This window comes from Euleptes europaea, chromosome 21, assembly GCF_029931775.1.
Source record: "Euleptes europaea isolate rEulEur1 chromosome 21, rEulEur1.hap1, whole genome shotgun sequence".
In the NCBI taxonomy this organism is placed as follows: Eukaryota; Metazoa; Chordata; class Lepidosauria; order Squamata; family Sphaerodactylidae; genus Euleptes; species Euleptes europaea.
This window is the reverse complement of record NC_079332.1, coordinates 9,470,050-9,487,532: the sequence shown is the minus strand read 5'-3', so window position 1 is coordinate 9,487,532 and position 17,483 is coordinate 9,470,050. Positions and strand designations below refer to the sequence as shown.

Here is a 17,483-nt window from a genome sequence, read left to right as displayed (position 1 = left end):
CTGCGTCTCCCGTCCCTCGGCTTGGCCGCGCAGTTCCTCGATTGCGCCACAAGGCGGCAGCACCTCCCGCCCGGGTTTCTGAGCCGGAGCAGCCGAGGCTGTTCCTCTGCGCATACGGCGAGTTTCCACGGCGGCGGGGCGCGGTCTTTCCCCCTACTACTCTGGCGGAGACCTGAAGTCGAGGTTGCGGCCACTTTCCGTGCCTCTTTGGTCTAGAATGTCCCCTGGGAGCTCTCAGAGGCGCTGCTGTGCCAAAGAGGCAAGGAAGGTGATTGCAACGTCGACTTCCGGTTTCCGCCGACGGCGCCTGCAAAAGCTCCCAAGGGCGATTTTAGGCCAAAGAGGCAAGGAAGGTGATTGTAACCTCGACTTCCGGTCTCCGTCGACGGCGGCGCCGCCTGAAAAGGCTCCCAAGGGCGATTTTAGACCAAAGAGGCAAGGAAGGTGATTGCAACCTCGACTTCCGGTGTCCGTCGACGGCGCCTGCAAAAGCTCCCAAGGGCGATTTTAGGCCAAAGAGGCAAGGAAAGTGATTGCAACCTCGACTTCCGGTTTCCGCCGACGGCGCCGCCGCCTGAAATGGCTCCCAAGGGCGATTTTAGGCCAAAGAGGTAAGGAAGGTGATTGCAACCTTGACTTCCGGTCTCTGCCGACGGCGCCTGCAAAAGCTCCCAAGGGCCATTTTAGGCCAAAGAGGCAAGGAAAGTGATTGCAACCTCGACTTCCGGTTTCCGCCGACGGCGCCTGCAAAGGCTCCCAAGGGCGATTTTAGGCTAAAGTCTCCGCCATAGAGTAGTAGGGGGAAAGACCGCGCACCGCCGCCGTGGAAACTCGTCGTATGCGCAGAGGAACAGCCTCGGCTGCTCCGGCTCAGAAACCCGGGCGGGAGGTGCTGCCGCCTTGTGGCGCAATCGAGGAACTGCGGGGCCAAGCCGAGGGACGGGAGACGCAGTGAGCCCACTGCGCAAGCGTCCGAGCCCTGGAGAGGGCGGTGCTGCCACCCCGTGGCCAACTCGGTGCACTGCAACCGAGAGACCACGTGACTCTCATAAGCCAGGCTTGGCCCGATCGGGGAGGCTGAGCTGTCCCGTCAAGCCAAAGAGGCACGGAGGGTGGCGGTGGGGAGACGCAACCCCGACGTCCGGTCTCGCAGCGAAGGCGGGGGTCTGGAGTGGCCTGGTGGCTTGGAAAGGGAAGAGTGGAGGGGGGGACGGAGTCGCCGGGCGGTCAGAGGTGCCTCGAGTACAAAAAAAAAACCTTTTTTTTTTTTTTTTGCAAAATGTCAATTGGGGGTAGGGTTGCCAACCTCCAGGAACTAGCTGGAGATCTCCCGCTATTACAACTGATCTCCAGCTGATAGGGAACCGTCCCCCTGGAGAAAACGGCACGCTTTGGCAATTGGACTCTATGGCGTTGAAGCCCCTCCCCCAAAATCTCCCACCAGTAGCAAAGAAGAACCTGGCAACCCTAATGGGGGAGGACGCCTTTGAATGGACCGCCGTGGGACGGAAGCCCTCGTTCCCATTGAAGAAGAGTTGGCTTTTATATGCCGACTTTCTCTCCCGCTTAAGGGAGACTCAAACCGGCTTCCCTCCCCCTCCCCACAACAGACACCCTGTGAGGTAGGTGGGGCCGAGAGAGCTGTGACTAGCCCAAGGTCACCCAGCTGGCTTCCTCTGTAGGAGCAGGGAAACAAACCCAGTTCACTAGATCAGCGTCCGCCGCTCATGGGGAGGAGTGGGGCATCGAACCCGGTTCTCCAGATCAGACTCCACCGCTCCAAACCACCGCTCTTAGCCACTACACCACGCTGACTTTCCGGCAGCCAAATGAATACACTGCAACTGAGAATCCCTCAGAGGTCTGACATCCTTTGCCCTGACCTGGATAGCCCAGGCTGGTATCTGACAAGCATCTAAGTCAAGGTAAGAGACAAACAGGAGGGTTGCCCTCACCTGCCTCTGCATCCCCCTTTCTGTCTTGTCACAGTCCCAGGGCTACCACCTGCTCCATTTCAGTGCCGCAGACAGAAAACGTTTGGGCAGGCATTCTGGGTATTCCAAGCCAGGGTCAAACTTCTGGTTAGGCTCTGGCTTGGAATACCCAACGGGTCACTTGTCCAAGCGATTCTGGCTCCACTGTTCTACCCCCACCCCTAAATTCAAAGGCATGCCCCAGGGTCATCTAGTCCAACCCCCTGCACAAGGCAGGAAATTCCAAACTACCTCCCCGCACCACGCCCCCAGTGCCCAGAAGATGGCCAAGATGCCCTACCTGCTTCTCCACCCTGCGACCCGCAAAATACAACTTGTTAAAAGTTGCCACCACTGGCCAAAAAGAGATTTATTTTCCACCACCACCCCCGTTCACACAAGCAACTCTTGACATAGTTTCCATTGTTTCTGTATCAGATAACACAACTGCAGTTTCCTCCAGTCTCCAAGAAGGAACTCCCCCCTCTCTTTTAACTGTCCCCAAAGGGGAGAGTAATCAGGGCAAGGGTTCCCTGCCTTTTCTACCGACCCAGGGAATGTTCTGCATAATGGCAGAAGACCTCGCCAGAGGGGCCGCAGCACACTGGATCCAGGGATCTGCTTGTCTCACAAACCTCCTGGGTTTTCCCGTGTCCGCGGCAGCTCTCTCTAACCTGGAGAAAGTCAATTCTCAGGGCGGCGGGACCTACACTGAGTAACAGCCACGTGGCAATCAAGGGGGTCACAGGCTCCCTCTTCTAGCAGCAGAAGGAAAGGCAATTCTCTGGATCCAATCCTGTGTCAAAACCAGGCGTGTGCGTTTTCCTAGTTTTGCCCAGGTTGTACCATTTGTGGTCCTTTGTGGGTAAATCCTACAGACCTACAGCAGAATTTCCCATGAATGCACATCGGCAGGCCTAATTTGAAGTGTTAGAGGTACGCGTGAAACTTTCACATTGAAGCAAATCGACGCCATGCAGGACACAGACCTACCACCAAAAATGGCATCCTCGCGTCCACTCCTCCTCCTCATTTTAGGATCACTCCCTTTTGTGTTGTGACCTCACCAGCGGGTCAGCTGACCCAGCCAACACCAGCCAGTGATGTGAGCAGGGGGGCAAACGATGCAGCGATACCACAATACAAGATGAACGTGGTGCTGGTAGCGGGAGGAAGAGGGAGAGATTCTTGGCATTTAAGAGGCAGACACAGGGACGTGGACCTGTGGGAACAGAATGAGTTGCGTGCCTGAATGGGAGCCGAATAGAGCCGGCTTCTGGAACCCTTTCCGAGCAAGTTACGTTTCCGCTCCGGCTTTGGGATGCACTGAAACTGGCCGCGGGTGTCCTGGTCCAAAACGAGTCCCTCCCTTTAGTTAAAGAACAGTCCCTCGCAGATCTGCCTGGTCTGCTCAGGGGACGTGACGCTGTGGCCGATGGTTCTGGGATCCGTGTAAATCTCAAAGTCGTTCCCCCCCTGAAAGGAGACAAGACATTTTTTAACAGAACCCAAAGGCGAACTGAGCACGAGAATTTAAAACAATGGACAAAATTATACGTCCTTCAGTCTTCTCCCTGCTGTTTTTGCTACTCTTCCGTTTTTGTATTGCCACAGAGAAATCTGTGGTGAAATGCAGATTATTTTTCCATCCAGAAAGCGGTCGTGCTCAACTAATTGGCTCTGGGGGATCCAGTGAACCCAAACCTTTTGCTCAGATTAGTCCATAGAATCAGAGTTGGAAGGGACCACCAGGGTCATCTAGTCCAACCCCCTGCACAATGCAGGAAATTCACAACTACCTCCCCCACACACACACCCAGTGCCCAGAAGATGGCCAAGGTTCCCTCCCTCTCATGAACTGCCCAAGTTCATAGAATCAGCATTGCTGACAGATGGCCATCTAGCCTCTGCTTAAAAACCTCCAGGGAAGGAGAGCTTACCACCTCTCGAGGAAGCCTGTTCCACTGAGGAACCGCTCCAACTGTTAGAAAATTCTTCCTAATATCTAGACGGAAACTCTTGATTTAAATTGAACCCGTTGGTTCTGGTCAGACCTTCTGGGGCAACAGAAAACAACTCAGCACCCTCCTCTATATGACAGCCCTTCAAGTACTTGAAGATGGTTATCATATCCCTTCTCAATCTTCTCCTCTTCAGGCTAAACATATCCAGCTCCTTCAACCTTTCCTCACAGGACTTGGTCTCCAGACCCCTCGCTATCTTTGTTGCCCTCCTCTGGACCCGTTCCAGCTTGTCTACATCTTTCTTAAATTGCGGTGCCCAAAACTGAACACTGTACTCTAGGTGAGGTCTAACCAGAGCAGAGTAAAGCGATACCATCCAACTGAACCCCAGTGTCTAAATATTATTAACACATATGTTACACAAAAATAGCGTCAGGTCCCAACTGGCCCGTTCTGCCTCATACTCACCGGCATGGTCTTATCTCCAAAAAAGTAGATCTTTTTGAAACCGTCGTTGCTCACAATCCCCAAGCAATACCGCTTATCCCAGCCCTCTGGGAACACGTCAAAGCTGATCTGACCCCCTGGAGGGACGAAGGTTTTTTAAAAGGCGTTAGAGCACGGTGGAAGATGATCTATCTCTCGTTTGTTTTTTTGGGTTTTTTGCCCCCAATTTTTTCTGAATTAAGGGAGGCTGACTGAGGAAGAATACTAAGTCGGCATAGCCATGTTAGATTCTGCCTCTGCGTTTCCTTTGCTGGAAGACAGAAACCTGTCATTCTGCGTCATTGTGTCCTGGAAGACTGAAATGGGCCTGTGGTATGTGACTGGTACATTTCTCTGTGCTTCCATCTGTCTCCCGTAAAACAATCCGCAGCCGACCCCCAAACACCACGTCACAATTAAATTTGCTCCAGTCCCTGAAGGAGAGAAATGGGTGGGGAGAACCGACCCCTTTCCTCCCCGTCCATGGCAACAAAAAGCCACTCACAAGTGGTTTCCCTCCAACAGAAAACTTACATCAGGACACCTGAAGGATGGCTTTCGGGGACCCTGTTAGAAATTACCCCAAGCTCTCCCCTCTTCGAATCAACCACGTTCTTGTGATACAGGAAAATGCTCCCTCCATCCCCTTATTTCATATATATTTTTTCAAAGTTACCTATCGAGAACGTGAGGCCTTTCCCTGCAAAATCTCTCTGCAGATCAGCGACAAATTTCTCTCTTATGTGCTCCCTCTGTTAAGAAACAAGAAACAAAACATGAACACCCCAATTCAGGGATTATCATAGATTATGCCCTTATTTTACCCTGCTGATTTTCGAGCCTTTGACTGATTCATTTATTAACACGGCAAATGCTGGATCGAACATTTGTGGCCTCTTGAAAAAGAAGGTTCCGTACCCCACCCAGCAAGGACCGTGTTAGAAGGCTTTACCTCCATCTCACAGGAACCTTCACATGGAATGGTAATTAATCTGTGGAACTCACTGTCACTGGATGCAGTGACAGCCATTAATTTAGCTGGCGATTTGAAAACCTGACGGAGAAATCCTTCTTGTTCAAGGGCAGTATACCTCTGAGTAACAGAGACAGGGGGGTCATCTGGGGGATTCACACTTTCCTTGTGGGCCTTCTGGCAGGTGTATGAAACAGAATACCGTGCTGAAAAGGACCAGTGGTCTGATTCTACACGGCTGCTCATCTATTCACAGTTGGTTGAAGAAGAGTTGGTTTTTATATGCTGCCTTTCTCTGCCACTTAAGGGAGAATCAAACCGGCTGACAATCGTCTTTCCTTTCCCACTACAGACACCTGGTAGGTGGGGCTGAGAGAGCATGACTAGCCCAAGGTCAGCCCAGCTGGCTTTGTGTGGAAGAGTGGGGAAACAAATCCAGTTCACCAGATTAGCATCTGCCGCTCACGTGGAGGAGTGGGGAATCGAATCCGGGGGAAGCCAGATCCGAGAAAAATCTTCAACCAGGAAGGGGGGTGGGGAGGATTTCACCCGAAAAATATTCCCAAAAGACAGAACACGACCTCTTTTTAACTGTTTACTGACCTTATCAAGTTCATTGAACTCTATCCGTTCCTCTTGGCTGCAGCTTCTGCCCACGGGGGACACGTTCAGCATCCCATTTCGGAATTCGATGAAAGTGCCCCTGGAAGAGAACAACCTGACGTTACGACCTTCGATGGGCGCCGGTGGACGAAGCCCTTCGGGGGCGCCTATAAATGGGGTGGGAGCTGGAAAAGCAGCACCAGAGACCCGAATGTACACAAAAACCTGTGAGATGTGGTGGACAGGGCCAGGGGACACCTGAGTTCCAATCCCACCAACAGCCATGAAGCTCACTAGGTGACCTGGGGCCAGTTGCTCTCGGCCAAACCTACCTCACAGGATTGTCGTGAGGATACAAGGGAGGAGGGGGAAACCACGTTCAAGCTGAGGTGGGAGAAGGGCAGGAGAAACATGTAACTGAGACAGAAATCTCAAGGCTCAGACAAAGAAGCAAAGGAGGGAATTGAGCACATAACAGAAGGCGGGAAAACACTGCATTCATGGGCCAGGAGGGGGGCTGTCCCGATGGGTCATTTTCTTTGTAAAGGTTTGTCCATTAGGACATGTTTTTCAAAGCTTCTCACACCAGAAGACAATGAAAAATAAATCCTTAACAACCACCATATTAAAACTGAAGAAGAGTTGGTTTTTATACGCTGACTTTCTCTAAGAGAGACTCAAACCAGCTTATAATCACCTTCCCCTCCCCACAACGGACACCCCGTGAGGTAGGTGAGACCGAGACAGTTCGGAGAGAAATGTGACTTGGCTAAGGTCACCCGGCTGGCTTCGTGTGGAGGAGTGGGGAAACAAATCCAGTTTGCCAGATTAGCCTCCGCCGCTCATGTGAAGGGAGTGGGGAATCAAACCCGGTTCTCCAGATCACAGACCACCGCTCTTAATCACTACACCACGCTGGCTCTCTTACTACACCACATCTGTTTGTTTCTAAAACTTAAAGCCTTCTTCTTTCTAATGACCTCAGCCACAAACATCTGGAAGCCCAGGCCGTGCTCAAAATTTGGCCCTTCTCTCCTAGTTGAAGACCTTTTGGGTCATTTACCTGTGGCTCTGCTCCACGACACACATCTCGTCTGGTTGCAAAGAATGACGCGGCAGAAAGAGCAGAGGGGGAGGGAGAGAGAATTTTGGCCCCGACCTGCTACAGACTGCGGGCACGCGGTTTTGAACCTGTGCCCCGTCCCCACAAAACAAACCCCCTGCAAGTGGAAAATCAGGATATCAGGAAGAAAGCCGGGGTGGGGGCTGAGTTTGACTGAGGGCCGGGAGCCCCAAATTCACTCCCACCGTGAGTGAGCCCCAATGCACAGCCCTGCCTACGGGCAGGGCGCCCCCAGTTCACAGCCATATCTCCCACACACGCACCGTTTCCTGGGCAGCTTGATTTTCGCAATGTAGCTCAAGCAGTAATTGATCAGCTCCTGCAGGAGTTCTTCCCCCAGCTGGCCCTGAATGCTCTGCAGGGAAAAGAAAGGATGTCAAATCATGAGCCGTAAAGAGAGGTTGCGCAAGGAAAACAGGGACAGGAAGCTGAAGGTCTCTAGACCACAAATGTGCTTTTGTTTTCTTATAATATTTAATTAATGAGACAACAATGCCTTTCCAGGCCGGCTACAATGAACCAACACCAGGTCAGACAACAGAAATGCATGAATGCAGATTGAGAAAAACAATCCAGGTCCACAAGGAATAAATCAAACCGAGCCAGCACACACAGGGCATCAACAGACAAACAATAAAACCAAGCTGGGACGTCACAGACCACGAAGCAAACTCGGCAGACTAAAATGAGACTGCCCCAACAGTCGTCAGGTTTGGAACAGATGATAAAACAGCTTAAAAAAAAAAGATTGAAGCCCTTTGTTAAAAGGTTGGGTCAAGAGTGATGTTTTGGCCTGGTGCCCGGAGGAAAGGAAGGCGGGCCCCAGGCGAGCCTCAAGGGGGTGGGCATGCCAATGGCAAGGTGCTGCTGCCAAAAAGGCCCTGCTTCTGGTCACCATCCGCCTTACCTCTGTGGGTGGGGGCACGGTCAGCAGGGCTTGAGAAGAGGATCTTAGCCCATGGGCCAGACAATATGTGTAGAGGCACTCCTTCAAATGCCCTCACCCCCAGGCAAGAAACAGCTCTTTGAATTATCCCCCCTGCATTAAAAAAACAACAACCCTTGCCTTTCCTCAAAGAAGAAGAAGAGTTGGTTTTTATAGGCTGACTTTCTCTACCACTTAAGGGAGACTCAAACGGGCTTAAAATCACCTTCCCATCCACTCCCCCACAACAACAGGTAGGTGGGGCTGAGAGAGTGTGACTTGCCCAAGGTCACCCAGCTGGCTTCATGTGGAGGAGTGGGGGAATCAAACCCCGTTCTCCAGATCACACTCCACCGCTCCAAACCACCGCTCTTAACCACTACACCACGCTGGCACAGGGCGGTGGACTTTGCTCTCTCCACCTCCTTTTTGTTTTCAACGACAACCCTGCGAGGTGGGTGACACTGCCCGAGCGTGACTGGTCCACAGTTACCCTGACATCTTCCTTGCTGGGTGGGGACTTGAACCCAGGCCTTTTTCAACACTCTTGAAAGATGGGTAAGTTGTTAGTCTGTTAGCGGCAAAACACAACAGGAGCCCAGCGGCACCTTGAAGGCTAACTACATTTATTCCAGCTTTTTGGAGTCAGGCCTCACATTGTCACGTCTGTGTTTGTCTGTTCAGCAGGACGTCTTTATACCCTTCGCAGCAGCCAACAGAATGCCTAATGGACGCGCACTCCTGTACATCTGATGCAGTGAGTTCTGACTTACAAGCACAACACTAACCACTACATATCATCATCATTCCTGTATTGGCATAAAAACACAATACAGAAGGGCACAAAAGGAATGGAGGTATTAAAAAGTGCCCTTTATAGAATAGTTAAAAGACAGTCACATCAAATAGCACTGTTTGTTGATCTAATCTAATCCAATCTAATCTAATCTAATCTAATCTAATCTAATCAACTGTTTGACAGGCTTTTTAAAACAAACTTTAAAAACCGTGCCACCGTCGCCAACATTTGGGGCGAACGATTGTTCAATAAATAGGAAACGTTAAAAGAATCTGAGACGTTCTGTCTATTAACCCGACAGGGGGCTTAAAAGTTCGTTACGAGAGTCTGCATAGAAACTACAATAAAATGAGACACGAGCAACCGTTTCAATACAATTGTTGCCGCAAGGGCAAAGCCTTTCCGACAGGAATTTCCCGAAATCTGCCTTCGAGTAGCACAGATGGCAAAACATTAAATCTGGCCACAGACGTGGTTCTACGCTGAGAAGGATCATACAGGTGGGATAAATATGGGGAGGGCTGATAAAAGTAAAAAGATACCCCTAAATTTGATGGGGAGCATGTTTTATTAGCAGTGTTATTTAAGTCTTGGAGTCCTATATCGAAGAGTCTGCATTTTTATATATATATTTTTCTTTTTCTTTTTTCTGTATTCTTTGTATGTCTCATTATAAAAAAGCAATAAAAATTTATATATATACAAAAGAAGAGTCTGCATTTTATTCTTTGAAAAGCTTCTGCCTTAAGCATAATAAAGGAGTCGAAGTTAAAGCCAATACTAACCACTACACCACACCAGCTCTCACCAAAGGCCCTGAGGTTAGTCTCCCGCCGTTACTTACGTTTTTGATGTGATAGAGTCCCCCACATAGAGAATTTTGACATTTTCCTGCAATGAATGCTCCATTTGAATGTGCTGCCACACAGCAAGATGTACCATTTACCACACTGGGAAACCCTGCTGAATGTGAGGATTGATCCACACAGAATCCTCCACATGTACCAACAGTGATTTCGGTTTTCCGGATAAAACAGGTCTCGCAAAACCGACCAGTGCCCTAAACTCAGTGCTTTCTGATTTCAGCATGTTTATTTTGTCGTCCATTTATTAAACGATTTCTAAAATGTTCCCCGTGTTAATTTTATGCCCCAAGAGCCAAAAATATTTGAGCTTAAATGAAGGGATAAAAGTTTGATTTAAGCGTTATGTTCAAATAAGTTCAATTATTCTTACTGGAATCACACCTGTCAAATTTTAAAGCATGCCCTTCCTTTATGGCATTTAAGAAAAATGCCAGGCCGCTGAAAACTAACACTCACTTTAGCGCTTCCCAAGAGTGACTGCTCACTTATCCATTTCAACGGGACAACTCTCGACCAGAGAGAACCCGGGGTCAGGAAAGATGTAAGACCCCCCGCGAGGGGCAAATCTGCCGAGAAGGCCGGAATATATGTGTTCAGTTATGCTATAATTTCTCCCCTGGTTTAAATACTTGCCAGACCCCTGGTTGGTTTGGGTTTAGGGGGAATATGAGATGCACAATAAACTACCAGGTCACCTCTGAAGCAAGCCCTCTCCAATAACTGGCTTCACGAGGGTGTGGTTTCTCACGGACTCACCTGCTTCTTCAACAGTTTCCCTGCTTTGTAGGCCACCAAACCGTTTTCAGGGAAGACGTAGTCAAATTTTTCAACCACTGTGAAAAAAAATTGGACAATGAATAATGATGCCGTTTTCTTAATTACAGAACCTTCAGGTATCCAAACACTCCCGAGTCGGTCCATCAAATTCAGTATTGTCTACTCAGACAGGCAGCGGCTTGCCAGGGTCTCAGGCAGAGGTCTTTCGCGTCACGTACCTGCCTAGTCCCTTTAACTGGAGATGCCTGGGATTGAACCTGGGACCTTCTGCATGCCAAGCCGATGCTCTACCACTGAGCTACAGCCCCTCCCCACCTTCTGCATGCCAAGCAGATGCTCTACCACTCAGCCACAGCCCGCCCTGCCCCCCGGTAAAAGCAATGCAAGATCTCCAAAATGTTGCCAGGTTTTAAAACAGTGTTATAACAAAGTGGATCCATGTGCAGACAGAGCAGAGAACATGGTTTACAGACCTCTGAAGGGTTCAACAGTCAGGTTGAATGGAAGGCCCCGCTACAGATTCTTAGGCCATGAATACAACACACGTTCTTATATCTTTTTTAAACCAACGTCTCTCGCTATAACAGAGGTGGCTGCCGGCTTTTGGAAGTCATGCAATGAGAGCCCGTTTAGGACATAAGGAAAGCTTTGCTGGATCGGTCCAAGGTCTACCAGCTATGGCATCCTGCTGGAAGATCAGGGAAGCCCACAGGCAAAGTATGCAAGCCCCTGCATTACTGCCAGCATGTTCAATTTGGAGGCCCACTGCCTCTGACCATGGAGGTTCCACTGAACGGCTGCAGCTGCCCACCACAAAGCTAATCCAAGGCTTCCAAGCCCAAGATTGTTCCACCCACAACGAAGATGGTGGCTAAAAGCACTTGACGTGCAGAAGGAAATGGCCGTTCTCGCCAGGTGGCTAACTCCTGGCATGCTCAGCTTTGGAGTATAAATGATGTTTGAGGAACTTAATTCAGCGTGAGCAAAGTCAACAAGCCCAGATTTCTACAACAGCACCCGTAATGGAAGAATATGACAAACCCTTCTTAGAACTAGCTTATCGGGTATGAAGGGGCCACACGCGGACCTTACCATCTTCGCCAAGCTGCTCCTGGATTTTTTCAAAGTCTGAGCCGCCCACGACGCCCATTTTCACCTTCTTCCGCAAAGCCTGTAGAAAATCTGCCATTTCTGGAGTGATTTTCTAGAGTCACAGAGGAGGAGACACAAAATTAATCACCGGGTGTCAACGAGCAGACTTCATCACCATAAATGTACTTCTATCTCGCCCTGTTTCCAAGGAGCAAGGCAGTGTTAAGTGGCTTCCATCTCATCTTCCTGGCACAACAGCCCTGCTAGGAAGGTTAAGCCTCTTCTCCTCTCCTCCCAGAGGGTGATCTTTGAAATCCAAAGACTTTCCTAAATGTTTGCCGTCCAAACAAAGAGTCCCCATGGATTTAATTTCCAGAGAAGCCCAAGGGAAGGCACCCTGCTCCTTTAGACACATCCCACCCACCAAGTTGAGAGAATTAAAAAAGAGGGGCACTAAGCATGTGCAGAGAGCCTTTTCTTCTCTTCCCTGTTCCCAAAGGCAGCAAGAGAGCAGCAGGTGTTGGGTTGTTGGTGGTGAGTTTTTGCAGAATGTTTTGGCACAATTATTTTATGGTTTTAAGAACATGAATTCTACGTCAACTCAAAAAGAAGAGCAAGTTCGGGAAACTGCTTTCATAAGGAAACGGTCTATTGTGACGCTTACTGTATGTCACCTTGTTTTTACTGCATTGCCTTCGACCTTTGGAACTTGCTTTTGGCATTATGGTATGTCATGCCATGCCCAGGTTTTTTGCTTGTTTGGACAGCTTTCTAATTCTGTAATCCTAGTCTTTACCACACTGATTATTGGATGTTTCATACTGTCTGACTGCTGTGCGGTTTTTTAAAAAATGTTTTCAAACCTGCCTTGAGGTTCAATGAGAAAGGGGGAGGGCTCTAAATAGTAAAACAATGAATAAATTGTCCAGGTCCCTTTGTGTTTCATGTGCTTTGTAGACATTATCTGTCTGTCATCCTTACATCAACCCCACGAACTAGGCTGGTATTGTTAGGCCTAAATTATAGATTGGAACTCAGGCCCAAGCTCATATTGAAATACACGTTAAGTCTTCAAGACGCAGCTGGACTTCGGTTTTATTTAGCTAAAACAGGCTAGCACAGCTACCCCTTTGCAATCGCCCAGGGTTACCCAGTGAGTCTGTAGCAGAGGCCAGACACAAGCCAGGTCTCGGTTCAAATCTCACCTATGCATAAAACCAGTAAAAATGCCACTGAATTGCTTATCATCAAATATGAGTGACCTCTAGCCAGCCATTCCATTTAAGCTTCAGCTACCTGATAGGACTGTTGTGAGGGTAAAAAAAAGAAGAAGAGGGAAGCAGCAGGTATACAGCCCTTAAATCCTTGAAGGAAAGGTGGAATTAAAAAAATCATACTTGATAGAAAGGCAGGCAAAACAAGGGACGTGTAGGTTCCCCTTCTGTTAACGGGGTAGCATTTTGTGCTTGTGACTAATGGTTAAAGCGTCAGCCCTATTGCTGGGAAGACAGGGGTTTAAACCCCTCCCCCCCATGAAGTTTGCTGACCGGCCTCGGTTGAGTTACCTGCATCTGACCTCAACCGAAACAACCTGACGTGGTTTTTGCGACAATAAAATGGAGGGAGGAAGAGCCACACAAGAGGTGCTGGGAAGGAAAGGACGGCTAGAAACTTGATAAGCAGGGTTGCCAGGCCTGGGTTGGGAAATACCTGGAGATTTTGGGGGCCATAGCCTGGGGAGGCAGGGCCGTGGCTCAGTGGTAGAGCCTCTGCTTGGCATGCAGAAGGTCCCAGGCTCAGTCCCCGGCATCTCCAGTTAAAGGGACTAGGCAAGGAGGTGATGTGAAAGACCCCAGCCTGGGACCCTGGAGAGCTGCTGCCGGCCTGAGTAGACAATACTGACTTGGATGGACCGAGGGTCTGATTCAGTATAAGGCAGCTTCGTGTGTTCATGTGTGCAAGACATCCAATAAGCAATGCAATAAGACTGCAGAAACTAGGAAGAGGGGGGAATGCAAGCAAAAAAGCGCTCGAGGCAAGGGTTGCAAAAGCAGGAGACGAGGCAACAGGTTACAGGTGTCAATCATGTCCTCCCCCCCCCCACCACCTGCAGCAGCCCAGGCGCGCTCTGCACATGCTCAGGCCCCCCCACACCTGGCGAGGCGCGGTCAGGGTGCCGTCCACGTCGAAGAGGCAGAGGGCGCGGCCCCCGTCCGGGCTCCCCTCGCCGCCCGCCATGCCAGGCAAAAGTGAGTGGGCGCCGGCTTCCGCTTCCTCCCCGGCCGCCACTCCCGGCATGCCCCGCGCCGTGGGAGGAGGAAGTCCGGGCGCTTCCGGCGCTCCGCGCGCGCTCTCCCCAAGCTGGGTCCCCCGGCATGCCTTGCGGCCAGAGGCGGACCTAAGCGGAGAGGGGGACGGCGCAGGAAACTACAACTCCCGGCATGCCGCGGGAATGGGGGGGGGGAAACTGCGGCTAGCCGTTCTGATAGCGGCGGAGGACGCCGGAAGAGCCCGAACAAACTGCACGGGGCGCAGTTTTAAAATTGCAATTAGCAGGCGGCTGATTGCAATTTTGCTTTTCCGCATTCTGGTGTCGGTAAATATAAACCTGCGTTTAGATGCGTGTATAAATGGTAAGTTTAGCTCTATGGGTGCATATGCGCATATGTGCAAATGTGCATATGCGCATGTGCAAATATATGTGCAAATATACACACAGAAAGCTCATACCCTACCAGAAAATATTTTTGCTAGTCTTTAAGGTGCTACTGGACTCTTGCCCTTTTCTACTGCTGCAGACAGACTAACACGGCGACCCACTGGGAATTATTGTACACACACACACACACACACACGTGCTCACATTTCAATACAAAGCTATAGGTACTTAAGCATTTGTCAAGTATTTAGTTGGTGCGAGGACTAGGCTGAACATGAGGGGGGGCATCTTGGCCATCTCCTGGGCATGGAGTAGGGGGTCACTGTGTGGGTGGGTGTGGTGGGGGGGAGGTAGTTGTGAATTTCATGCATTGTGCAGGGGGTTGGACTAGATGACCCCTGGTGGTCCCTTCCAACCCTATGATTCTTGAACTGTTGAACTCAGCTGTGCTGAACTGTGTTGAGCTTCAGGCTCTGCTCCAGGCTCCGTCCTCTGTTTTCCCCCCCCCTATTGGACAGTGGACTTTAGCCGTCCAACCACGGACTGGGGGTGGTGAAGGTGGCTCCGGTGGGGTGGGTGGGTTGGAAACTGTATATAAGTTGGGGTGTTTTGCAGTTAAGTTAGTTCTCTCTTCCCTGTTAACTTTATAAAGTGGTTGCTGTTGGAACTCCGTCTCCAGCCTTGTGTGTAACCTACGCATACATAATACATTGATACACGCACTGTGTGCCTATCTGTTTCGCGGCTCTATTTATACATGGACATGCAGGGAGGGAGTATATGCAGATTTCTCTTTGTGTATGTAGGTGGATGTAGCAGATATGCCCCCAGGTAGAGCTGAACAGGTAGATTTGCACACACTCACAATAAATATCCACCTGCATGCACAAATAGATCTACACAAATAGATCTACACAGAGATCTTTTTGATACCGTGCGTGCATGCTTTTTAAAAAAATCCCACCCTTTCTCCAAGGAAGGCAGATTATCATACAAAAGAAAATGGTGATGCCTACGTACACACATTTGCAGTCTTATGTTTATCTACCCATGCTTTAAAAAATTAAACTTGTTCCCTCTGCAAGGAGCTCCAGGCAGCATACATATTTGGCCCTACCTCCATTTCATCTTCACAGCAACCTTGTGAGGTAGGCTAAGAGTTTAAGCAGCCCACGATCACCCAGTGAACTTTTTTTTGGGGGGGGGTTGTTCCTGGGTCACCCTGCTCCTAGTCCAGTATTCTTAACTGTTACCCTGCTGCTATAGAGAATGAACCCCTGAATGTGAAGCCCACCCCACGCATTCTGAGGGAAGCCTCCCCATGCGCATCTCTGCTTCACCCCATATCTCAGCTCCCAAGAGATTACATGTCTTACAGAAATGCATGCTTTCTTTCAGGCTGGAATGCTGGCTGCTTGCCGTGGTCCGTGCCTCATCTCATCCCGGGCGAGGCATCTCCAAAGTGCGGCTTCGCCAGGACGGTGGGAACAGGCCTTTAGAAGGCGTCCGGCGCTGCAGCTGTGTGGCTGGCCAAGTCCCGCAGTCCGAGTCGTCCTGCCCAGGTGGCTGGGCGTTTTGGCTCCTTCTCAACAGGCCCGGGAGCAAAACGTCCCTGAGCGCGCCAGAGACTTCAAACTGATTTACCGGTTCCCTGGGATCAAGTACTGCCGAGCCCTGTCGAGGATGAAACTGCTGCAGACGGCCTTCACGGGGCTCATTCTCCCACCGGCCTGGTTCCTCTGCTGGCAAAACCAAATGAGCCAAGCCCAGTGCCTTTACAGCACGGGGATCGCTTGCTTTGCCGGCGTCATGCTGTACGCCATGAGCTACTACTTCCGGCGCATCATCGGCATGATGTACCTGAACGAAGACGGCACAATGCTTCGAGTGGCGCATCTGACATTTTGGGGGAGGAGGAACGACATCTACTGCCCGGTCGAGACCGTGATGACCTTGACCGACGTCGGCGACGACCAGAACGAACTTCTGCTCCGGTTCAAGCAGTACGGCGAGGACCGGTTTTTGTACTTCACTCTCCGCTTTGGGCAAGTTGTGGACAAAGAAGGGTTCACGAAGGTGTTTGGCAAAATTTAGGAACTGGCCCCATGTCTGGAAGGCATCTGGGGATATGCACTTTAATTTGGGTGTGGGGGTCGATCAGTCAACAGCCTGCCATTCTGGGGGCCGTCTGTTGACCCCCCCACTCCACAGACTAGGGGGAGGGACAGCAGAGATAGCCCAGGGGCACGGAGAGTAATGGACAAGCGTGCAGTCTTACAAACTATTCACTTTCAAGCATGCGTTACAGGCTTCCAGGTGCTCGACAGTTCATTGTTCCTGGAATTCCTGGCACATATCAACCCCAGGAGATGTATTAGGTCCCAGAAAGTCATAATACATCACTATTTCCAGGAGTTGGTCCCCTGGAAATGATGGGCGATCATGCAAAGAAATCGATGGCTCATCAGGCCAGAACGTCAAGCTGGTGTGATTTGCATACACCTGGCTTCAGAGTGTTTTGATGACCTTCAAGGGGATGATTATTGTTTCTGTGGGGTGGGGGCCTTCTAGACCATAGATCTAGAATTCACTGTGACTTATCACAACAGAGAACGAGTGGGCTCTCACATGAAAAATTAAAATGTTTAACCTCGTTGAAAGTGGTTGTCTGTTCCTGTTTGGGTCAGGTTGGGAAGCCAGCCGATACCAGAAGCATGACCTGGAGTGCGGATTGGGTGGGGAGAGAGAAAAGTGGCATGCTGGCCAAAATTGGGATCATGGCCAAACACAGAGCTTGCAAAAAGTCCATCGTAAACAGACTGCAGCTTTAAATGCATTCCGTGCGACTGTGCACAGCTATGGGGTGCCAAGGTGCACATACATGGTGGGAAAGAAACTGCAGAAAGGATTTCTGTGGATATTTCCAGCATTTTAAATAAAACACAAATCTATCTCTTTGCTTCATTTGTAAGAAGCAGAAGAGTTGGCTTTTATACCCCGCTTTTGCTCCACCTTTAAGGAGTCTCAAAGCGGCTTACAATCACCTTCCCCACAACAGGCACCTTGTGAGGTGGGTGGGGCTGAGAGAGTTTGGAGAGAACTGTGACTGGCCCAAGGTCACCCAGCTGGCTTCATGTGTAAAAGAAAAAGAAGAAGAAGAATTGGTTTTTATATGCCGACTTTCTCTACCGGTTAAGGGAGTCTCAAACCAGCTTACAATCACCTTCCCTTCCCCTCCCCACA

General features: G+C 50.1%; 2 protein-coding genes across 2 annotated transcripts; one reads left to right on the top strand and one right to left on the bottom strand.

The window, feature by feature from the left end:
• Positions 1-3,330: 3,330 nt before the first annotated feature.
• PMM2 (phosphomannomutase 2) lies at positions 3,331-13,819 on the bottom strand. Its single transcript, XM_056866444.1, has 8 exons — positions 13,736-13,819; positions 11,582-11,693; positions 10,469-10,545; positions 7,386-7,477; positions 6,000-6,099; positions 5,100-5,175; positions 4,406-4,521; positions 3,331-3,449 (listed from the first exon to the last, which is right to left on the bottom strand). The coding sequence occupies exons 1-8, from the start codon at positions 13,817-13,819 to the stop codon at positions 3,345-3,347; spliced, it is 762 nt and encodes a 253-aa protein (XP_056722422.1). The 3' UTR covers positions 3,331-3,344.
• Positions 13,818-16,334, top strand: TMEM186 (transmembrane protein 186). The gene is made up of 2 exons (XM_056866599.1): positions 13,818-14,177; positions 15,639-16,334. Exons 1-2 carry the CDS (start codon positions 13,818-13,820, stop codon positions 16,332-16,334), a joined length of 1,056 nt encoding a protein of 351 aa, XP_056722577.1.
• Positions 16,335-17,483: the final 1,149 nt, after the last annotated feature.